This window comes from Siphateles boraxobius, unplaced genomic scaffold, assembly GCF_051911475.1.
Source record: "Siphateles boraxobius isolate OS27281-9 unplaced genomic scaffold, OSU_SipBor_1 33, whole genome shotgun sequence".
Lineage (NCBI taxonomy): Eukaryota > Metazoa > Chordata > Actinopteri > Cypriniformes > Leuciscidae > Siphateles > Siphateles boraxobius.
Genome location: NW_027508953.1, coordinates 12861429 through 12886181, shown reverse-complemented (window position 1 = coordinate 12886181; position 24753 = coordinate 12861429). Strand labels below are relative to the sequence as shown.

Below are 24753 nucleotides of genomic sequence, written 5' to 3'. Positions count from 1 at the left end.
ATTCAAACTGAAACAGGCTCGATCTCATATAGTCCAACAGAAATTAATGATACATTTAAACACCTTTATTCAAATTTGTACAAATCAGAGCTGCCTAAAGATTTGACCCATATAGACAATTTTCTATCTAGAATCGAATTACAAAAAACTAGTGAAGAAGATAAAAAAAATTTGGACCTCCCCTTCACGCAGGCAGAAATAATAAAAGCTCTCAATTCACTTCAGTCTAATAAATCCCCAGGAGAGGATGGTTTCCCACCTAAATTCTATAAGGAATTCAAAGATTTACTCACACCACTGATTATGGATGTAATAAATCTTTCATCTAAGACGCATAGGCTTCCATAATCATCTACGACTGCTATAATCACAGTTATATTAAAAAAAGATAAAGATCCACTAAAATGCGCCTCTTACAGGCCTATTTCATTACTGAACTCAGATTATAAATTGATCTCTAAAGTGTTAGCAAACAGGCTTAGCCTAGTACTACCAAAAATAATTAATCCAGATCAGAGCGGCTTCATCCAAAAACGACTATCTGCCAATAACTTAAGTAGGTTCTTCAATATAATTCATTTAGCAAAATCAAGGCCGGACCACACAGTGGCTGTGGCGTTAGACGCGGAAAAAGCCTTTGATAGGCTGGAATGGCCCTACTTATTTAAGGTATTAGCTCAATTTGGTTTTGGAGATACATTCATTAACTGGGTGATAACCCTATATTATAAACCCAAAGCAAAAATTACTACTAATGGACAAATTTCATCCCCATTTTCATTACATAGATCCAGTAGACAGGGATGCCCGCTGTCTCCGAGTCTGTTTGCCTTAGCCATTGAACCTTTGGCGGAAGCAATTAGAAGGGACCCTGAAATAAAGGGCTTCAAGGTCGGACAGACAACCCATAAAATTAATTTATTAGCTGATGATGTTCTTTTATATTTAACAGACCCTTCTCACTCTCTCACTCGATTACAAGATTTATTAGACACCTATAGTATTGTTTCAGGGTACAAAATAAACTATGATAAAAGTGAAATAATCCCCTTAACAACATTTAATTATCATGGGTATCAAGGTGCATCCGCATTCAAATGGGCCCTAACTGGAATAAAATATCTTGGTATAGTTGTGGATAATAACTTAAAAAATCTTTATAGGTTGAATTATTGTCCACTACTTAAAAAAATTGAGGAAGATTTACGCAGATGGACTAGTCTCCCCATTACTTTGATCGGGAGAATCAATTGCATTAAAATGAACATTCTACCAAGATTGCAGTATCTTTTCCAATCATTGCCTATTCCATTACCCCAAAACTTTTTCAAAACTCTTAATAAAAATGTAAGACAGTTCATTTGGAGCAACAAGGTACCAAGGATATCTTTGGAGAAATTAACGTGGGACTATCAGTCAGGGGGACTACAATTACCCAATTTTAGGAAATATTATTTTGCTGCCCAAATGAGGTTTCTTTGGTCTATGTCTGAGAAAGACACAATTCCATCCTGGGTTCATATTGCATTTCACTCCTTGAAAGATAACTCCTTTAGCGAATTTGTGTACAAATACAACTACCGAATTTTATCAAGGAAAACTGATAACCCAATTCTGTTACACCTTATTAAACTTTGGTATGATGTACATAAGACCATCGGCAAGGATATAAGACTGTCGCCAAAGTCACCTTTAAAACAAAACGAGCTTATCCCGATGACTGTAAATAACAAGATCCTGGAGGCATGGCATCACAGTGGAATTAATACGTTGGAGGATTGTTATGAGGATGGACTTTTCATGTCCTTTGAACAATTAAGGAGGAAATATAACCTGCCCAGCAATACTTTTTTTTGTTACCTTCAATTGCGATCCTTTTTGAGGAGCACTCTGAACGACAGCATGACTCTGCCCAAGCTCACGGAAATGGAGAAATTGATGGTGGACAATGTAAGCTTATTTCCAAAGTGTACTCTTTGCTGATATCGGAATGTCCTAAACCTGATCTATATAAGTCTAAGGGGAAGTGGGAATCAGACTTAATTACCACAATTGAAGACCAAGTTTGGTCAGAGTTGTGTAAAGACAGTTTATCTGCCACTATTAATGCACGGTATAGACTTATCCACTATAATTTCCTCCATCAGTTGTATTTAACTCCGGAGAAGATTCATAAGTTCAAACCTGAGCTATCTGATGCATGCTTCCGCTGTACAATAGAGGTGGGCACCTTCCTACACTGTACTTGGTCGTGTGTAAAAGTAAGAGATTTCTGGATTGACTTTTGTAGTGTCTTGACTAAGATTACACAAATTTCATTACCGGTTGACCCAGAGTTTTGTTTGCTGGGGAACTTCATGAAAATTGATAAAATATTAAACAGGTTTCAGAAACATTTTCTGGAGATAGCTCTGGCAGTGGCTAGAAAATGCATTGCTGTCTCATGGAAATCTGATTCCCCTCTATCTATAACTAGGTGGTATTTAGAAATGAATAGATGTGTGCCATTAGAAAAAATAACATATAGCCTTAGAAAGGGATACAATACTTTTATTAAAATCTGGCGACCCTATCTAGATCATGTGGATAATGTGATATTAGAATGTGACTGACCTCGAAGACATTGTTACATTACATTTCTACTGTAGAATATTGGAGCACCCTTTTGGGGAGGGGGGAGGGGGATTGTTTTTCTTTTTCTTTTTCTTATTTTACTTGTTCTTCTGTTTTTGTTTTTGTATACTGAAAAACTGAAAATAAAGTACTCCAAAAAAGAACAAACTGTAAGCAGTCAATGAAACAGGCTTAACCCTTTCACACGTGCGATCACACCGGTGTGATCATTCTTGGCTGGTCCCTGGAGCTTACGATCATACCGGTGTGATCAGAACGGTCAGTGCATCACGTGATCAACTGCTAAATTTAAACGTGCTTTTGCGCGTTTGCTGGCGCTGAGCCAGAGAAGAACCCACTCAGTGCTGTCATATATCACAACTATTGAGTGTTTTCAACCACATAATGTTTATTTTAGGTTTCAGACATTTAAATACACACAAGTACTAGCTAAACAATGATTTTGAGTTTGTAAAATACACACTGATGTCTACGGAAGCGGCAATAATAATCCTTTACATTATAATAAGACGACACATTTTATTCATATCAGATACACATTGTGTAAGTAGCTTTACATTTGACCCTATTCTTCTCCCAGTTCACCGGCCACTTACTTTCATGCATTTCGTGAGAAGTGGAGGAATTGACGTGTAAATCCAACAGATCCGATAATCTGAACTGTGAAACAAACTAACATGGCGCCGCCCATCGCGCATACAGCTCAACTAACGCGATCGTTATAAAGGTGTTTAAACATCAAAACACATCCACTTGCACATATTTGACAATCGGAATATCAGTGTTTCATGCTATAGATAATACATTTGTGAATATTTTTAATAAAAAAGGGAAAATGACATAAGCAGATCATCATTCATTCAGCGCTGTGTTGTGGTTGCGCTGTGTCACGTGACAAGCAATGACGCGTCACCATGGAAACATTAAAGTGACAAGTTCTAAATAACGGTCGCCTTGAAAAACTCACGCTGGGGGGTAAGTTAGAATATTTTAAACTTACGTGTGAAAGGGTTAACTTGTGTGATACATCTGCTGTCTTGATCTGTGTCCTGTTTTCAGCGGATCGTGATAAGCAGCACTCCCGCTTATGGTTTGTCAGAGCTGTGTGCTTTCATTGATTTGCATAGTTTAATTCACACACTTTAATAGTATTTATAGCTCCTAACTTAAAAATGTAAAATTTATATAATGAGCGAGTACACCATGAATCCTGAATCACTATGGTAGCCTATAATAAGTTTTAATATTCTGTTTATAATTTAATTCAGTTTAATAATTGTTGGATTATTAAAGTGCTTGCGATTGGATTCACTCTCTGCTTCGTCCTTGCCGCATCGTAACAGAACGACCGACTACAAATGAATCCAGCAGCATGGATCTCGCCTGATCTCCCCAGCATGAGCCGGGAGTTCGCTGGACAGATCGCAGCCTTGGCCCTGGATAGCGAAGATTTGTTCCAGTACTCCAGTTCCAGGGGTTTGCTTCACTTACTGCCTCCTGCTCCCTGGGGGACGAGGCGATCAAATTATGTTACCGGCTGGGGGCTACGGAGGTAAACCGGAGGGAGCTCCCCGATTTATCCGGGCTGAACTGGAGAGAGGCGCTCTCCGTTTGTGAAGAGAGCTTCATCCCAGAGACCGTGCAGCCAGAGCTTCACGTCAGCCACGTCCAGCCAGAGCTTCAAGTCAGCCACGTCCAGCCAGAGCTTCACGTCAGCCACGTCCAGCCAGAGCTTCACGTCAGCCACGTCCAGCCAGAGCTTCACGTCAGCCACGTCCAGCCTGAGCTTCACGTCAGCCACGTCCAGTCAGAGCTTCACCACGACATGCCTGAGCTTCATACCGAGCTAGAGACGCTTCACGTCACTTCTGCCGAGCCAGAGACGCTTCACGTCACTTCTGCCGAGCCAGAGACGCTTCCCGTCACTTCTGCCGAGCCAGTGTCTACGGACAAGATGGCCGAACCAGAGACTGTTCACATCAGTTCTGCTGATCCAGAACTGGGGGGGCTGCTATGTCACGGTGTGGGTTTTGTTCCTTGTTCTTGTCTGTCATGTGTTTCCCTGTCTTTTCATGTTCAGCTGTTCCCCGTTTTGTTGATTGGTCTCCCCATGTGTTTCTGATTAGCCACGCCCCCTTGTTATCTTGTTTAGCTTGTTTGCCTGTGTATTTATACCCATGTTCTTCAGTTGGTGTTGGTCGGTCGTTATTTGATGTTGTGATGTTCCTAGTTCCTTGTTCTGTGTACTGTGTACCTTGTGTCTGAAGAATTGTCATGAAGAATTTTTTTCGAGGAAAAAACGCCTAAGTATGCCATTTTGGTGATCAAAGATGAGTTTTAAGGGATGAAATTATTGACTACAGAGTGACTTTAAATCCCTGAAGTCATACATTCTTAGAATGATATGAGGATGAGTAATTGATGATTTTTTTTTTGGGTGGACTAGGGGCCAGAGGCATATCTACAATCTAGAATATCACAGAGACAATGAGTGGGCTCTTTTGACTTGGGCCAGTAAGCAACCACCCAGAACAACCGAATAACCTCACACTAAAAGCACTCAGAACAACATAGTAACTAGCAATGCCCTGATCATTCACTGAGTGGTTATTTATTATTACAGAAAAGATATTATGTTGAAAAATTCTAGTATCTCTATAAGACCATACAGTGACGTTTTTAGGGGGGTTTTTTCAGACCCTCATCACAGAGACTTGTACATCAACAGCAGTGACTATCTGGCATTACTGAACAATGAAAGGCCAAATCCCAACTCTACTGGTAAGACACCAGATCACAGCTTGAGCCAGAGCTTGTTTTATTTTTTTCAATTGCTTTTATTGTTTGTAGCGTTTATTACTGGTTTGTGATGTAATATTCTACTTGCACAGCTTGGAAACAACATTTTCTGCGAATTAAGAAGCTGGTGCTGATAGGTGGTCCTGATGATGGGGTCATCACACCATGGCAGTCAAGGTTGCTTAAATCACTTGTCAATCTTTTATCTGATAACTCAGATTTTCGGAAGCTTGAAACATGATGGTCATTTTATACTTTTCTCAAAGGATTTTTAGGTCTCATTTTCTTGCTTTTCAGTCAGTTTGGTTTCTATGATGATAATGAGACGGTCGTTGAAATGAAAAACCAGAAGGTAAGCATAATTGTCCTCTGACAACATTGTTGCTATGTATGTACTGTATGTGTATGCTTTCTTTCTTTCAAATTATGGTTCTTTCAAATTATGGTTTTAAACATTAACCTATTCAGGAACTACAGTGCATTCAGAAAGTATTTAGAGTTTCTCATGCTTTAAAATGCTAAAATGCTTTAATGTTTTCCTTTACAATCTACAAGTCATACCTCATAATGACAAAGCGTCGCCGTCTTTGTCATATTATTGTCCATTTAGAAAATGAACCTTAACCCAATTTGAGGTTTACATCAGGTTTCCATTAAGGATATCTCTGTATTGCCCTGGGTCCAACTTCTTTGCCGACCAGTCCCCGCCAAAAAAAAACACCCCCACGATATGATACTATCAGCAGTATTGTGTAGGTGATGAGCGGTGTGTGGTTTCTTCAAAATATGATGCTTGGAATTGGGGTCAAACAGTTTATTTCACCTAATCTTTTTTCCCCTTCAAATTCTAGGGTTTTCATGTGTCTTTAGGCTGACCACTCTGCCATAAATCCCAGATTCCTAATTTTGGCTGGGAGGCCAGCTCTAGGAAGAGTCCTTCTTCAATGTAGTAATAATATAGAGGCCACTGTGCTTTTGGGAAACTTCAGTGCAGAATGTGCTTTTTGTTTTTGTAGTCTTGCCCAGATCTGCCATGACACAATCCTGTGTCTTAGCTCTGCAGTGAGTTCCTGTCAGGTTTTTTTTGGAAGGAAGGACCCAAGCAGACAGACGCTTAATTAGACTTTATTGAAAAGTTCAGAAACTGAAACAATGTAAGCCTCCTGGCTCCAGGCCAACTCAAGATCATAGACAGAAGAATAATCACCCAGGCAAGGGTCAAACCAGAAATACGGCTAAACAGCGACCAAATCCAAATTGTCAGCAAGAGGGGAGGTCAGACAGACAAGCAGATTAGAGCCAGTGAGAGATAACAGGGCAGTACCAGATTAACTTCCATCAAACTAGTGTAAAAAAAAAACATTTAAAAGGTGATCCAGAGAAATAGGATGAACCTGAGCTAAATATAGGCTACACATCATAGCAAAGGGTCTGAATACTTTCATACATTTATTAAAAATACAAACCTGAAAGGTTACAAAGTCAAAACAATTATGTTTATTGTTTTATGTGGAATGGAGGGTAGATTGATGTGAAAAAGAAAATATTGTTGCAAGTGTAATATTGCTGGTTTCAGTCGCAGGTAATTCACACATGCATCTCTCTCTCTCTCTCTCTCTCTCTCTCTCTCTCTCTCTCTCTCTCTCTCTCTCTCTCTCTCTCAATCCTCAATAATTAATTCAAATAATGCTATAGTTCATTCAAATTAATGTAATCATCCGCAATGTATCTCTGTGTCTGAAAGTGGGCAGAATGCTAGATCAAACGTGCAGTAACTGATGAAAATAACCATAATTTGTAGCCTTTAGGTCAAATATTGTGCTGCAAAAATCAATATTGCCAATACTGGCAAATGACCATGATATAAGCAGGACAACCCATGGCTAGCTATGCATTAAATGTTTTGTATGCTCTCAGTTGGTTCTTTGTCTCAACGTTGTGCATTAAAATTGTTTGATGCACGGCTAGCTGTGGATTATCCCTTACTTATCCGTGCCTGTATTCAAAATATAGAACTGCTTCTTGTACCTGTAGCTTAGGTCATATTTATCAGCTTTTTCTCATGGTTCTGGCATGTTTTCCAGGTGTTTTTAATGGACTTATTTGGGCTGAAGACGCTGTATGCTCGAGGAGATCTGGCTCTTTGTTCGATGGCAGGTGTTGCACATGTCTTCTGGCACTCCAATGAAACCGTGTATAAAACCTGCATTGAGAAATGGCTTACGTAGATGCTAACACACTCACACAAAGATCTACACATGATCATTACAGATCATTCTCTATTATTAATTCATACATACAGTCTTGCACATTTTGTTACAGTATGCTAATGCATTGCATCAGAACATACATTTCTGTTACTGTGCCCATTGAATGTTTCTACAATAGAGACACAAACTGGAGTCATATATCCCAAGGCAGGAAGGGTTCACAGAGAGCGCCTGCAAATCCCCCACTCGCTTGATTGATGCCAAAGAGCAGTCTTCAGCGAAAGTGGTTTCCTATGTTCACCTTTTGATTATATGTTAAAATATACGCGTAGAAAGGTAAACACTAAATATAAGGAATAACCATCAGTGCCTAATTTCTCATTTTGCTAAAGGGTTTGGATCTTAAAGGCAGGGTAGGTAGAAATCCCCAAAAATACTTTTTTCCAAATTTGTTTAAACTGTCTTTATATATCAATGCATAATTAAAATGTAAGTACTCTGGAAAAGAAATTATAAAAATCGAGTGTCTGTAGTCCTCTCAGGACTGTAATAAACACAGCTCATTATTCCATTCTGGACGAAAGAAATGATTGGCTGGGGCGACTGTCACTCTCCCTCGCTACCATGGATACCACCTCTGCTGATACAGGAGCAGCCCAAATGCGCGCACCCGTTTGAGGACAGCGGTCAAGTCTGTGGAGTCGACGAGAGCGCGCAAGTAGATTTTTTCTTAATATCCAGTTCTCCTGTTGTTTCAGTTTAGTATTTATCTCAAGCTAGTGCTATTTTCGATTCTGTTGTTATTTTAATTTTTTACCTTCTCACAAATCTGTATTTTAATTAGACACGTTGCTACTTTTTATAAGAGCTGGTTTTATAAGTCTGGATATTATTGCAGTTTAAATTGCATAGCACTTAAGTGAGTCACTGGCCAACAGCTAGTTTCGATCTCTGACATTTTCGGATTATACGAGGGTGCTGTGTTAATTGCTGGTCCGATACAGCTGTCCTCACTCAGTAATTTGAGCGCATTATATCTATGAAGTGTGCGCCCTGTCGTGGAAGCGTCAGCGGAAGCGTTTCAGCCTTCTCGTGTGAAGACCGACTCGGGTAAAGACCATCGACTCTATCTGTGCGACTCCACCGAGCAAGGACTCCGGCAAGGCACTTAAGTATCGTCTTCTCTCCTTTTCCTTTCCCATTTGTATCGTATTTCACTTCCTCAATATGTGCTTTCAATACATTCCTGTTGTCGCTCGACAACGCACTCTCATCACGCACAGAAGGCAGCGCAATACTGCTAATCTGCTCCCCTTCTCTCATCCACACACACACCTCTCTCTCTTTCTATGGGTCTATGGAATTGTCAGTCAGCAGTCAATAAAGCTGACTTCATTCCTGCCTTTGCATCTCTTTCAACTCTTAATATCTTGGGCTTGACTGAGACCTGGATCCGTCCAGAAGACTCAGCAACCCCTGCTGCTCTCTCTAACAACTTCTCTTTCTCCCACACCCCTCGCCAGTCTGGGGGGTTGGGGGTACTGGTCTTCTCATTTCTAACAATTGGAAATACTCAACTCTCTCTTCCCTATGCACTAACAACTCATTTGAATATCATGCTATTACACTTACAACTCCCTTTAAGATCCATATTGTAGTCATTTATCGCCCCCCAGGTCAACTGGGAAGCTTTGTAGAGGAGCTGGATGTGCTGCTGTCCTCTTTCCCTGAGGACGGCACTCCACTTGTAGTCTTTGGCGATTTCAACATTCATCTAGAGAAGCCGTATGCTACAGATTTCATCTCTCTCCTAGCCTCGTTCGATCTCAAACAGCTCATCACCACAGGTACTCACAAGTCAGGCAACCAACTAGACCTGGTCTACACACGCAAATGCATCACAGACAACATTTTGGTGAAACCTCTCCATGTTTCAGATCATTTGCTCATTACTTTCAATCTACAACTCACTATCCACACTCCACCAACTCCCCTACCAGTTACTTTCAGACGAAACCTGAGCTCACTTTCTCCCTCCCGTCTTTCCTCTGCTGTGTCATCTTCTCTTCCCTCACCCTCACAATTCTCATCTCTAAATGTGAATACCGCAACGGATACTTTATGCTCAACTTTAACTTCTTCTTTAGACACTATCTGCCCTCTCTCCTCCAGGCCAGCACGCGCTACTTCCTCTAACCCCTGGTTATCTGAGGTTCTTCGTGAACATCGGACCAAACTCAAGGCAATGGTTAGGAAATGGCGCAAATCAAAAGATACATCTGACCTGAGTATGTATCAATCTCTGCTCTCTTCCTTTTCTGCTGATGTTCACGCCGCAAAATCTTCATATTTCCACAACAAGATCAACACCGCCTCTAACACACGAACACTTTTCAAGACATTCAACTCTCTCCTCTGTCCACCTCCACCACCACCCACCTCCTCGCTAACTGCTGATGATTTTGTTAACTTCTTCTCTAACAAAACAACAACCATTAGCAGTCAGTTTTCTGCTCCACACACACAGGAACCCAAACCATCCTCTCCCACTACCAGTAACCTTCTCTTTACCTTCTCTCCACTAACCGAGGAAGAAGTATCTAAACTTCTCCTCTCCAGTCATCCTAACACCTGCCCTCTAGACCCCATCCCCTCACACCTTCTACAAGCCATCTCTCCCACACTTCTACCAGCACTCACAACCATCATCAACTCATCCCTCCATACTGGCATTTTTCCTACAGCTTTTAAGCAGGCTCGAGTAACTCCACTGCTTAAAAAAACAACATTAAACACATATCTTCTAGATAATTACAGACCTGTCTCTCTCCTACCATTCATTGCAAAAACACTTGAACGAGTTGCTTTCAACAAAGCATCATCTTTCCTGTCTCTGAACAACCAGCTGGATGTTAACCAATCTGGCTTTAAGAAAGGGCATTCGACCGAGACTGCATTACTTTCAGTCACAGAAGCCCTGCGGATCGCAAAAGCTGCTTCCAAATCATCAGTTCTCATTCTCCTAGACCTGTCTGCTGCCTTCGACACTGTGAATCATCAGATCCTTCTGTCCACCCTTTCATCACTGGGCATCACTGGAACTTCCCTCCACTGGTTTGAGTCCTATCTCACAGGTACGTCCTTCAGGTTCGCATGGAGAGGCGAGGTATCCAAAGCACATCGACTGACCACAGGGGTTCCCCAGGGTTCAGTCCTTGGACCCCTCCTCTCTTCCATTTACACCACATCACTGGGACCCATCATACAGGCACATGGTTTCTCTTACCATTCCTATGCTGATGACACCCAGCTCTACCTCTCATTTCAACCAGATGATCCCACAGTAGCTCCACGCATCTCAGGCTGTCTGGCGGACATCTCGGCATGGATGAAGGAACATCACCTGCAGCTCAACCTGGCAAAGACTGAGCTTCTCGTCCTCCCTGCCAATCCGTCTCTACAGCAAGACTTCACTATCCAGCTAGATTCTTCCTCAATCACCCCATCAAGGTCGGTCAGAAGTCTTGAAGTAATCTTTGATGACCAGCTAACCTTCACAGACCACATTACAAAGACAGCTCGATCATGCAGGTTTGTAATGCACAACATCAGGAAGATCAGGCCTTTCCTAACTGAGCATGCAACACAACTTCTTGTCCAGGCCCTGGTTATTTCTAGGCTTGATTACTGCAATGCTCTTCTAGCTGGACTTCCATCATGTGCAACAAAACCCTTACAAATGATCCAGAATGCTGCTGCTCGTCTTGTCTTCAACGAGCCCAAAAGGGCCCACGTCACTCCGCTGTTCATCTCCCTGCATTGGCTACCACTCGCTCCTCGAATCAAGTTCAAGGCGCTGACACTTGCTTACAGATTGACCACTGGCTAAGCTCCCTCCTATTTTCACTCGCTCCTACGGGTCTACATCCCTACCAGAAGCCTACGATCGATCAATGAACGACGGCTCTGGGTACCATCACAGCGAGGCACAAAATCACTCTCCAGAATATTCTCATTCACGGTTCCATGCTGGTGGAATGATCTACCCACCCTTGTCCGTAATGCAGAATCCCTGACAGCATTCAAAAGACAACTGAAAACTCATCTCTTCCGTGAGCACTTAACATAGAAAAAAAAAAAAACCTTTTTCTTGAAATCTTTGCTTGTCTGGTTTATGCTACTCTGAGCAATGTTTGAACTTTGTATTCTGAGCACTTCTTGCGTTGTTTTTGCCTCTCCAAGATGACTCGCTTGGTTTAATCCTCAAATGTAAGTCGCTTTGGATAAAAGCGTCTGCTAAATGACTAAATGTAAATGTTTGAAGAGGTACGGAAGTTAGTAATAACAATTATGGCAGAGAAAGAACAGTCAAAATTCTCAGTACCTGCATATAGAGGTGACGAAGTCAAACAAGTTAAAAAAAGGAAGACAGTATTTGAAAAGGCTATGAACAAAAAGTCTTTGGATAAATCAAGAAATCATACGAGAGTCAATATCGGCGTGGCTTTCCAGCGGTGGCGACAACTGAGAGATCTCAAGGGGCTGAAAAGTGACTCCATGATGGCTTTATTTCTGCTGGACAGCTAATACACTGGCTTAGCTATGACAGTGTAACTTTGGTGTCGACTGGTATAACGTTACTGTTAGGGAGCCAGGGTTGAGACGATAAATAAGCAATAGGCCTATCTGCAGTTGAAAGCTGTTTTGTTTAATTTCGCCAAATCTAACTTTAGACTTTAATCTAACTTTTAAACTTTAAAAAGTTTAGGGGATCTATTTTTATACCTAGCTTTACCCTCTGCCTAAACTTTGTTCCTATGTTCACCGTGAACTCTACCTGCTCCGTTTTTTCACGTTTGGATTGTTGTTATATGCTCTACATATGTTTACCTATGTCTTTATGTTGTATCTGTATGTGTTATACAATATATGTTGTGTGTGTGTGTTATATTATCTTGTGTCTGCAATGCAGTTGTGAGAAGGTGTTTGAGTGTATGTTACTCAGTTTATCTGTAAACAATACATTTAAAAATCATCAAAAAGTGGATTTACAAGGCCACCACCCCGTTTCCACTATTGTCACGGAGTCTCTTTCTGACAGGTGAGACTTTTCTGTTGTGCCGTTCAGTGAATGAGTGACAGTTTGTACAACAATAAAGTTAGTAATTTTATTACTTGTGATTCTGACATGATGTCACTATATGCACTGCGCTCCTCTCTGCTCAGCGCTGGTAAATGCGTCCGACTCTTCCAGCTGAGCGAACGGCCGGTATCGCGCGTTCATGTGTTTTGGGGGCGTGGCTTTGAAAGGAGCCGAAAAGGGAGGGGGTGGGAGTTAATGGAATAATGAGCTGTGTTTATTGCAGCCCTGAGAGGACTACAGACACTCGATTTTTATAATTTCTTTTCCAGAGTACTTACATTTTAATTATGCATTGATATATAAAGACAGTTTAAACAAATTTGTAAAAACGTATTTTTGGGGATTTCTAGCTACCCTGCCTTTAATTACTATGTTTTAATGTGTGTACATTTTCTTTATTTTTTATTCCTCTTTGTATTTATGTAATGTGTGTGTTTGATGTGGACTGTGCTGCTGCAGTAACATTCATGCCTTGCATTTAAGTTATTGGACATGTTTTGGTCTGTTTTTGTCTAAAAATGCACATAGGAAGTGCAATGAGAAAGGAGAAAATTAGGGAAGGAGAGAAAAAGGGATATATATAAAGGAAATATGAAAGGAAACTCATGGAAGTGCTGTTGCATTTGCTGTATATAACATTACCTCTCATTTCCCATTCTTCAATCCTCAGTCCCAACATTGCTTGTTTACCATAAAGGGATTTGTATCTGAACATTTAATTCCTATTTAATGTCTGTGTTAGAATATTTTACTGTTATTTCATGCTTGAAGATAACCTTGCTTTAACAAGGTGTTCTATTAACATAGTATTCACTTTAACAGTTTTAGAATTTCTAAAAGGGTTTGATATTTTTAAGCACAATTTGATTATAATGCATTTAAAAGTGTGCTATACAGATGAGTACTGTACAAAACACATTTAGCCATATTTATTGATATCATAGCAGTGTTATGTGTATTTTTATGTTTAAGGCTATTTTAACTGTTTTTAATTAAATGGAGGTTAATGGATAGTTTAACAAAAGTATATTGTCTGAAGTCTTGACCATTGAAGTACACTTTTCAGCTAAAATGATTTTGTTCAATATTTCACATTTAGTACCATGACGCATCTCCAGTTTGTACATTTTGTAAGTGACTTAGGCTGCATACCAGTGTGCTCAACTGTTTTTACAGTTTAAGTTAACTTTCAGAATAAATTTTTCATTTTTTTGATGTCGGCAGTGTTGTCATTTGTCGAAAGTCGCCTATGCAGTTCTTAATTGTATTTTTAAATAAGAGGGTTTGTGACATTGAATGAAATTTCATGTGAAAAGATTTCTGAAATGTGACCCTTGCATAATCTACAAAATGTTAATTTTAGCTTGGAAAGAAATAATTTAAAATATAGCTGTACATAAAATATAACCCACGTCCCCGCGTGCCTCGCTTTTTCCATCACTATCTCCAGTCCTGTTTACTCAGGCAGACCAACGCCCCTCCCCTCATGCGACGGGCCTCGTCTCCTTCGGCGGATCAGATGAAGAGCATGACAGCCTCTCCATTGCTGTGTCTGAGGAGAAATGGTCGGGCTCCGTGGACCCCGCCCACTCACAGTCCTGTGCTAGCGCTACAGCTAACGTGACCAGAACTAATTCGGACGCCGAAATGCTGCGCATACTCACTGCGGCCGTTATAGACCTCTGTCTCGAATGGGCCTCGCCCGAGGAGCCGCCCAGGAGTCAGCTGGATGGATGGTTTCTGCCAGGGCACCAGCACACGCTGGTTGCACCAGACGGATCAAGGAGAGCGGATGCTCAGTCCTCCTAGTAGCCCCCCTCTGGAAAACCCAAGCCTGGTTTCCAGAGCTGGCATGGATGATGGACACTGTTCCCTGGCCAGTGCCAATGAGGAAGGACCTCCTCACACAGGCGAACGGGACGATCTGGCACCCTCGCCCCAACTTATTGGCCCTCCATGTATGGCCCCTGAACGGATATATGGGGACCTCCCAGCAAAAGTCTTAAATACCATCACTGAGGCTAGAGCACCGTCTACAAGACGCCTCTATGCTCTGAAGTGGTCAGTATTCGCTGGCTGGTGCTCAGCCAGACACTTCGAGCCCCACTCATGCGAAGTATCAGTGGTGCTCTCCTTCTTACAAGAGCTTTTGGATGCGGGCGCTCCCCATCCACGCTCAAAGTGTATGTGACAGCCATGGCAGCTCACCATGCTCCTGTGGCTGGCCAGTTGCTGGGGAGAAACGACCTATCGTTCGTTTTCTCAAAGGAGCCAGGAGGTTGAACCCCTCCCAGGCCTCCCACTATATAGGCGTGGGACCTTTCCATGCCGTTTGAACCACTACAGTCAGTTGATCTCAAACCACTTTCGCTGAAGACGGCTCTTTGGCATCAGTCAAGCGAGTGGGGGATTTGCAGGCGCTCTCTGTGAGCCCTTCCTGCCTGGAATTTGGGATAAATAACTCCAGAGTCATTCTCAAGCCAAGGCACGGCTATGTACCTAAGGTGCTCTCAGCCCCGTTCAGAGCTCAGGGGCCGGTTGCATAAACTGCTTAGACTAGTCTAGTGACTAAGACTGGTGCTAACTTTTTAAAGTCAGTTACATAAAAGGGTAGATCGGCCTTACCTCTTGATTAATTTCTAGTTTGTCAAATTAGTTCTTAAGACACAGTCTTAACATAGTGGCTAAGTTTATGCAACTGGTGCCAGGTTATTACATTATTATTACATTCAAGACATTTGTGCAGCGGCCGGGTGGTCCTCGCCGTCCACATTTGTCAGATTTTATAATCTGGAGGTACCTTGCCTGCAGGCCAGGGTCCTCTCAGTATGATATTTAACCCAACGGTGTCTGGTTTTTATCTGTCTAGCATGTTACTCTCCATAAGCATAAGTAGTCCTAGGATGGTTATAAGCCCCAGTTTTTATTCATGAAACCCGACTCTGTCTGGTTAGTGTCACTATACTGGGAGACTGATTATGGCTTGTTCTGTTGAGCCTAAGGGTCTTCCCTAGGCTCCAGTTGATTCAGCCAGTTGCTAATGTGTGGCGTTTTACATTGCACCCCCACTGCGTATTAGCTACGCAATACGAAGTGACCGTTCTCGAAAGGGAACGTACTCTGTTACTAACGTAACTTCGGTTCCCCGAGAGTAAGGGAACGAGTATTGCGTAGCCTGCCGCACTATTGCAATCTGGCAGGATGTGTCGCTTCAGTCGTTTTAAACCTGATATATTGGCCGAAATGAGCGATCTTTATAGGCTTAGGCCACGCCCATTTAGGCGCACTCTGACGTACTCGGCGCTAAGTCAGTTGATTGGGGAGTGCGTCTGAGGCACTCGGCCATTGGATGTGCAGTTGCCGCAGCACAGCCAATGAGCGAGCTAGACATTCTGCTGTGTTTTCACTGTGAAGCTGCACTGTGTTTTAAATTATTGCTTCAATATTTAGAGGTAGCCAGTTAATATTTAGAGAGTAGCCAGTTAAGCAATAAGGTTTCTTTATAAAGATAAACTAAGAAATTATGTTCACTTTATTATTCAGTAAAACAATATGTTATTGCGAATATTATTGTAAAGGCCTGTTCACACCGGGACGAAATTCGCCGACATTTAATGCCTCGTGATTAAACAAAGGGCGCCAATGTGAGTTTGCACACCGACGCGAAAAACGGCACGCGTAAAAGCGTAATTTTTTTTTAAAACGCCTCGGGTTCGTTTTTTTGGTTTGACGCACTGCGTCAAAAACTATCCGACTAATGAGATTGCCGCTTTTGCTCACGTGTCTGGAGCTTCTGAAGTTACAGTAAAACACAACTTGGGGGCGCAAAAACACAAAACGGTCTTGCCGTGCACACATACGTAACGGCGAAGAAGATATACGCCAAGTAGCGTATACTGCCGGGAAGAAGACGAGGAAGATGCAAGCCAAGATGAAGTTAGAGCTGCTGGTGTCGTTGGTGTCTGAACATAAGGAGCTGTATGACAAATCGCTTGGGTGTGAACACAAAAAACGTGTTGAAAAAAGCATGCGAATAACGTGCACCGATATTTGTCCCAGTGTGTACGGCCCTTTACTTGTTCATCATTGTGTCAGTGTTTTATTTGCTGACTTTAGCTAGCTTCTTTGCATGAGACAAGACGCGTTTGTCCGTTTAGGGCCACTGTAGAAACATGGGGCAAAATGGCACATTTCAATGTAAGGGGACCCGCGGTGTATCTAGATAGAAATGGCTTATTCTAAGGTAATAAAAACATAACGGTTCATTAAGTAAGGTCTTTATACACCACTGAAAACATAGTTATGTATATTATATTGCATTTCTGTCTACAGATCCTCCTAAATATTACACAATGCACCTTTAATAATAAAAATATAGCAGTCAAAGAGTAATGAACTCCAACAGCTCATGTTTTTACTGCAAAATGATTTTGAAACTACAATGACGAAAGTTAAAGTTTGATGAAACTGCTTACAAAAATACATGCTAGTTCAATTAGAAATACCTGACTTTAAAATGAAAAGAAAATATTCAACCTATAAGGATTTCTCCTTCTTGCTCAGAATAGTACTACGGCTATTATCATCCTAGTATATCTTAAATTGTTGACAATTTAGAATTTGCTGTTTATATTTTTTAATGTCAGTTATGCATTTCTTACTCTGCATTTGTCTTTGAGAATTTGATGTTTTGTATTGATCATCTCTGAATTGACTGAATTGAAGTGAATTCACACTTAGCAGGTACAACATCTTATGCAATTGCTCTGTTCGCACGGATCATTTAAATCAGTGTGAAGTCAAGTCAAGTCACCTTTATTTATATAGCGCTTTTACAATACAAATTGTTTCAAAGCAGCTTTACAGAGATAACAGGAAAGTAAAGTTGTAATAGTATTGTTAAATTCAAAATTAAATGTTAAATGTCCCCAACTAAGCAAGCCAAAAGCCAATGGCGAATGAAGGCAAAAAAAGGCGACAGTGGCAAGGAACCAAAACTCCATCAGCTGACAGAATGGAGAAAAAAACCTTGGGAGAACCCAGGCTCAGTCGGGGGGCCAGTCCTCCTTTGGCCAACAAACGAACAATGTAGGATTATGATTTACGCGGCATAATAGGTCAGAAGTCAGATTGGATCAGAACTTTTACAATATTTATCCAGTTCATCTGGTTGGGTCGGAGTCATGACGCCGGTATGGAGATGAGTTTGTTGAGGTGTCCATGAGGCCTTCACAGTGTTGATGAGGCTGTCACTTCAGGGATGCATTGTCGTCGTGTCCATGTGATGGTCCTTCATCAGATCTGGATATGGCCTGGATCCGGCGGTTTGCGGTAAACCTCGGGATAAACAGAGAGACTAATATTAGTGTAGACGCCATCCTTCTTATGATGTACAAAGTATATCAGGATTTATGGGAAGTGTTCCCGGTTCTGGCTGATCTAAACTATGCAGCCTAACATTGAATTATAGCAATCTATAATGTCTTATGTGTATGCTAAGCCAAAGAGATGTGTTTTTAGTCTAGATTTGAACTGACAGTCTGTGTCTTTGCTTCCCGGACAATGTTAGGAAGATTGTTCCAAAGGTTTGGTGCCAAGTAGGAAAAGGATCTACCGCCAGCAGTTGATTTTGATATTCTAGGTATTATCAACTGGCCAGAATTTTGAGATCGCAATAGACGTGAAGGACTATAATTGGTTAAGAGCTCGCTCAAGTACTGCGGAGCTAAACCATTTAGTGCTTTGTAAGTAGTCAGCAATATTTTAAAATGTGTACGATGTTTAATAGGGAGCCAATGCTACGGAGCCCCTAAAGGGACCTGTGCAAAAATAAAAAAATTAAGACTATCGCGTGCGCACGAGAAACTATCGCGTGCGCACGAGATACTATCGCGTGGGCACGATATACTATCGCGTGCGCACGAGAAACTTTCGCGTGCGCACGAGATACTATCGCGTGGGCACGATATACTATCGCGTGCGCACGAGAAACTTTCGCGTGGGCACGAGATACTATCGCGTGCGCACGAGAAACTATTGCGTGCGCACGCATTACAATTTCCGGTTTGCGTTATAGCATCATTAATGCAAATGTGGAACTAGGAATGATATGTACGGAGCTCATTTTTCATCAATAATCGCAGATCACAACTGAACATGGAAGAAGAATTTATTGAATTTTTGAGGTCACGGGATATTCCTCAAGATTCAATTGAAAAACTAAAAGAAGATAAGGTAAATTGTGTAACAGTAGCCTAATTATTGATCCACTAGGCCTTGTCGATCATCATGACACTCATATGCATATGTTTGTTGCAAATGTATTTATAGCTGACCTTTTCTTTTAGATTAACTTAAGTGTCATTGCAATCATGACTGAAGACGAACTGGCAAAATATATCGTCAGATATGGGGATCGTCTTGCAATTAGAGCATTTTGCCGTCAAAGACTCGCGGCATGTGAAACCACCAAGTCCACTGTAGGCCTACTACATAGATTACGAGACAAGATGCAAAAAGGTGCCAGTACATCTGCAAATGACGGGGTTTTATTAAACAAACTTTCAGGAATCGGCAATAAACATGCATCTAAAGAGACCAGACGCCTGGAAATTGGATGGCTTAATTTTCATAAACAAGAATTTCACCAAGTTCGGACAAGACATGGAGGAGGAACGCGACATCTGACGGTTAAAAAGAACACTTCAGTTGAGGAATTGATGGCGATGGGGAAGGATTTGTTTTTTCCTAAAGGGATTTCTTCAAAAGGTCGCGCTGAAAGCTATACTTTTGAAATGCGTGATTTCAGTCAGACCACAATTCCATTAAATATTACAGTTAATGAACTGTATGAACAGAGTAAACTCAAAATGATACGCCTGTACTTATGCACGATGGAAATAACGGACTTAGAGGATTCACCACATGTTTTATCAGACTCGTCCTCAGATTTTCCTGTTGAATTGGAAAGAGAGCCGAGAATGGTAAGTTATGGATTATATAACTTAACAAAAGTTATGAGCAAAACAACATTTACAAACGCACGCACACACGCGCACGCAAACACACACGCAAACACACACACACACACACACTCTCACACACACACTCTCTATCTCTCTCTCTCTCTCACACACACACACACACAGGCTATATACAGTATGTAGATGTTTATGCTTACAGTTTTTTTCGATTGCTAAACGACAGTGAGCACAACTGGAGCTACATGTGCAAAACTCTAACTCCAGTCAACACAGCAGCAGTTCATGTGGACCAAACTCAAGTTCGTTTTTCAGTGCTTGAACACAGTTTTCAAAACTCTACACACTTATCCCATGACTTTAACCACAACCTGCACAACACTGTGGATTTACAGCACTTTGTTCAAATGCTAACACACTGCTGTCAAAACTGTGAACCACACATTCAAAACAGAATAGATTTCAGCCTTGTGCCTTTCAAACACTGCTGATTGCAATTTCAGCTAGAGATGCTAGAGAGAGGCAGGATTAGCCCCTCAATTATTTGTTCGAATTACAGTATGTACTTTTAGTTTCTAGTTTTTTTTTTCTCATTACTGTAATTCTGTAAATTACTACAGACTATTGAAGCAAACTGCTAAATTTCATTTACCTTAAAGAATTGTTATGTTCTAAAAATTTAAATAAATCATGTGAATGAAATGTCACTCTTTTCTTTGAAGAAAATATTACTTTGTATGAAGTCACTGAAATTGTTCAAATTGTAAAGATGAAAAGTTTGTATTTTCTGTATTGGTGTTTGATGCTAGTGTTTTTCCTCTCAGTGTGTTCTGAGTGACAGTGTGTGTTATCTCAGTGAGGGTTGTGTATATAGTGTTTGTCTGCATGAGCCTGTTTTGAGCCATGTGTAAAGAGTTGTGTTGCTTGGAATGAGTTTTGCAGGTGATGTGAACTGTTTTGCTCAGGGGACTGTTGGTAGTGCAGACTGTAGTTAGAGTTTTGCACGTGTAGCTCCAGTTGTGCTCACTGTCGTTTAGCAATCGAAAAAAACTGTAAATATGTGTTCTTTTAATATTTTTTTGTTCATGGATCCTTTCAACAGACAAGGACAACTAGGCGAACCAGAAACGCTGCTAGAATGTCAAGACAGCCTCGTCCTCAGACAAGTGATCCTGTGCCTGTCAGTCATTCAACACCCACTGAAGAGGAGGATAGCTTCTCTCCCAGTCATAATTCTGAAGAGGAAAATTATGCATCCACTCTTGATCTGCATGAATCTGATGATTTGGGGTATGAAGATCTAGGGCCTCCTGCTGCTGTTTCTTATGATCTAGAACTGGAGGACTCAGAGATCCAGATTGGAATTGCTCATGATAGTTTTGACATTCTGGATTCCACTCTTCCCTGGAATACAGAAGATGGGGATCCTAGACAGGTAGTTATATTTATAATATTATTATTTTTTAGATCTTTAAAATCTTTAAAAGGATAGGTCACTTACATTTCTGTTTTCATGTATTATGTGTGGCTTTTAATCTGTGAAACACAACAGGAGAATCTTAAAGTTTTTTACAATATAATGAAATTAAAGGTTGGTCTGTCAAGAATGAATATAACAATGTCTGTTTCTCAAAGTGAATTATTCAGAAGGCTTAATGTAACGTGATTTGCCATTCTTTTTTCTAGAGAAAGTTCAAATTCACTTTCATTACATGGTTAGATTCAGCATAAATGTCTTCCACAAATTCTAATTTTGTGTTCTATAATAAAGTCAAACAGTTTTGAATTTAGGTGACATTAGGTGAGTTAATGATTACAGAATTGTCAGAATTTCAACTTTCACTTAAATTTGTAAAATGTCACTGTACAATAACAATGTATTTAAAAACTTTACAATGACTTGCACCATAAATGTAATACAAATTAAAGTATTATCAACAATACTTGACTGGATGTAGTCCTAGCAGATTGGGGGGAAAAATCACCCAAAAAAACAGTGTTTGTAAAGTCATCTTTTCATGTTCTAATACAGTATTTTTGAATTCTGCAGAGTCCACCATTAAATGATCAACCCCGTCAGTTAGATGGATTATCTTCTGCAGGGCAGTTTATGGAAGCATCTGAAGAATCTGAGAGCATGAAAGAGATCAAATCTGTGAAGGTAAGAAGGGTAAATGTAATCAAAGATGTTTTGGAGATCTTCATGGAACCCCAAGTCATGAAAAAAGTCCTGCGGATAGAATTCACGAATGAAAATGCTATTGATGATGATGGAGTCTCCCGGGAACTGTACACTGCCTTCTGGGAAGATTTTCTTGCTCAGTGTGAGGGTGAAGAAGAACGAGTTCCAAGATTGCGGCCAGACTACTTGGAGAGGGAGTGGCAAGCTGTTGGAAGAGTGTGGGTGAAAGGCTACATTGATCATGGTGTGATGCCTGTCAGGTTGTCTCCAGCATTTATATTGGCATGTATTGATGGTATTGACTCTGTGGATGAAGAGCTCCTGATGTCCTCATTTTTTAAATATTTGTCTACCTCAGAGCAGTCCGTTGTTGAAAAAGCTGTTCAAGGCAGTCTGGATGAAAGTGATGCAGAAGATTTACTTGATCTCTTCTCACGGATGGGCTCATACCAATTGCCGTCAAAAGAAAACATCCGTTTAGCTATTTTGACAATGGCTCACAAAGTTCTCCTTCAAGAGCCCAAATTTATTATTGACTGCTTCAGAACCATTATGCCGAGTGGCATTCTGAATCTAAACAGACAAAGCATACTGGAAGCATACGAGTCAAAGAAAGCTACAACCAAGAAAGTGGCACAAATGATAAAGCCAGCAAAAGATTTCTTGAACCAGCAAGAGCAGCTGACCCTTAATCATCTGCAGCGCTACGTGAAAAACCTAGACCAAAGAAAGCTGGAGACATTCCTACGATTCTGTACAGGCTCTACTGTCATGTGTAAAGACAAAATCGAAGTCATGTTTAATGGATTATGTGGTCTTGGACGCAGGCCTGTTGCACATACATGTGGAGCAGTTCTCGACTTGCCGTGTACATACAACTCTTACCCTGAATTTCGTGCAGAGTTTGACAATGTCCTAAGTGGAGATTGCTTTGCTATGGATATTCTGTAACTGAATCAACTGAACTGAGAACCTAAGGTTTTTTTTTTTTTTTTACACCACTGGTCATACTATTTTTTTTTATTGCTATTTTATTTTTTTTCAACTTAATTTAGAATTTTTGAAATGATTGAGTGTTTTTAAATTATAATTTAAGGTTTTAAAGTTAGTTTACATTTTTATTCTAAAGAGACAGGATCAAATTTGAGTTTTATACAAAAAAAATTACATTCAGTTGAACTGAAAGAAGAAAGTGTATGTCTAGATGTTGTACATGAGTTTATAGTTTGTCTTCATTAATGTTACAAGTCAGTAGCAATTATATTCAATTAAATATCCTGTTAAACAATGTTTGAGAGCCGTTTAGCGCTTCGACTTCGACTTTAGAAATGTTTTCTAAACAAAAACAATGTTTGTACATTGCAGGTTAAATTAAATACCCTGTTAAACAATGTGTTTGAGAGCCATTTAGCTCTTCGACTTTGACTTTAGAAATGTTTTCTAAACAAAAACAATGTTTATACATTTCAGGTAAACAGTAATGAAAATATATTCCTGTGAAATAAATAAAACAGAGTTTCTTTTGCACTGTAATTTTAATTCATTCAATATATATTGCCGTTTTTTCTTTCTCTTTGTTTTCTTTTTTACAATTTATTATAATGAAGAAAAACATGAGTTTGAGTAGCCATGTTTGTAAACATCGTTAGATGATGTCATCAGTACATTGTCTGTGTTAAAATATAATAATCAATAAAACAAATATCAAACAAGTATCAAATATCCTTTAAACAAGGTGCCACCACCCCCTTTATTTATCTACACCCTGAGCGCAGGTTACAATAAGGTCAATAACTCACTCCTTAGATGCAAGTATAAGTCTATTGCTTGGTACGAGTCTTTTAGAAGCTCAAAGTGAGCTTCTATCATAAGAGTATTGCAAATCTCATAGACATCACTGTCACATGGTATAGACGATCGAAATGAGCATTCTGTCTTGCACAGCTGTAGGTCTCCTGTGTCCACCGGCGACATGTAGTTCTCCGTTCTATAGAGCTCTGGGAATAAGTACATCACATTGGGTCTACCGCTTGGCACTCGATTGTTCTTTGAAGGTCTTATTACATGTGCATCCCACACACGTGCGGTTTCATCCAATTCATCCTGCAATACAAATATAAATTTTAGATAAAGGTTTGAAACGAAGTTATTCAAACTGCAATTGGTATATCATTTTTAATCTGTAGTGGCATTTTTCAATGTAGAATGATTTTTTAAAATGCTGCTTAATTATTAAATGGAGTGCTTTGTTAAACCGAGGGAACAGTTTGATAATTTGTGAGTACGGTTTATAAACTGATCGTATACAGATTACAAAACCGTCCCCACAGATTGTTTTTTTTTTTCTCCCACAGGTGACTTCCCGGGCTCCGTAGTTTCTCAATTGTAGCGGGTATGAGGTGAACCTACACTGAGTGCGTGGAGGCCCCAGGCAAAATTAATCAACGAGGCCCTTTTTAAATAAATAAAAATATTTTAAATATATATATATATATATATATATATATATATATATATTAGTGGTGGGCCGTTATCGGCGTTAACGAATGTATAATGTAGAGAATACTTACGAAAATGGAGAGAAAATATAAATCGGGCGCATTAAAAAGAAAAGAACGAGATAGTCTTTGTTTTATTTAACATAAGCTTACTTGGCTCAACAAGTGACACATTATTACATATGCATTCATCAGATATTTTACGTTTTTTTTACGGTTTTAATTTTAAAATGACTTGGTAGCAGAGGGCCGCATGATAAAGCTCCGCCCCCACTGTACTGAGAGTCTGTCTCCGCCCCTGCCCATA

General features: G+C 40.3%; 2 protein-coding genes across 2 annotated transcripts in view; both read left to right on the top strand.

The window, feature by feature from the left end:
* The window catches only part of ppt2b (palmitoyl-protein thioesterase 2b), a 50442-nt gene extending 36441 nt beyond the window's left edge, over positions 1–14001 (top strand). The window contains exons 5-8 of the mRNA XM_077195568.1: positions 5332–5415; positions 5526–5610; positions 5731–5785; positions 7518–14001. Coding sequence (XP_077051683.1) covers positions 5332–5415; positions 5526–5610; positions 5731–5785; positions 7518–7661 — 368 coding nt within the window. The 3' untranslated portion in view covers positions 7662–14001. The remainder of the gene's footprint in view (positions 1–5331; positions 5416–5525; positions 5611–5730; positions 5786–7517) is intronic.
* A 422-nt stretch (positions 14002–14423) lies between these two features.
* On the top strand, positions 14424–23679 carry LOC143701863 (uncharacterized). Its single transcript, XM_077195552.1, has 3 exons — positions 14424–19769; positions 20869–21201; positions 21817–23679. The coding sequence occupies exons 1-3, from the start codon at positions 19158–19160 to the stop codon at positions 22897–22899; spliced, it is 2028 nt and encodes a 675-aa protein (XP_077051667.1). The 5' UTR covers positions 14424–19157; the 3' UTR covers positions 22900–23679.
* The last annotated feature ends 1074 nt before the right edge of the window (positions 23680–24753 follow it).

Coding starts and splice junctions, on each gene's coding strand:
- LOC143701863 (XM_077195552.1), top strand. CDS start 19,158: ATGACTGAAGACGAACTGGCAAAATATATCGTCAGATATGGGGATCGT. Junction 19,770..20,868: donor TGGAAAGAGAGCCGAGAATG/GTAAGTTATGGA, acceptor TCCTTTCAACAG/ACAAGGACAACTAGGCGAAC. Junction 21,202..21,816: donor AAGATGGGGATCCTAGACAG/GTAGTTATATTT, acceptor TGAATTCTGCAG/AGTCCACCATTAAATGATCA.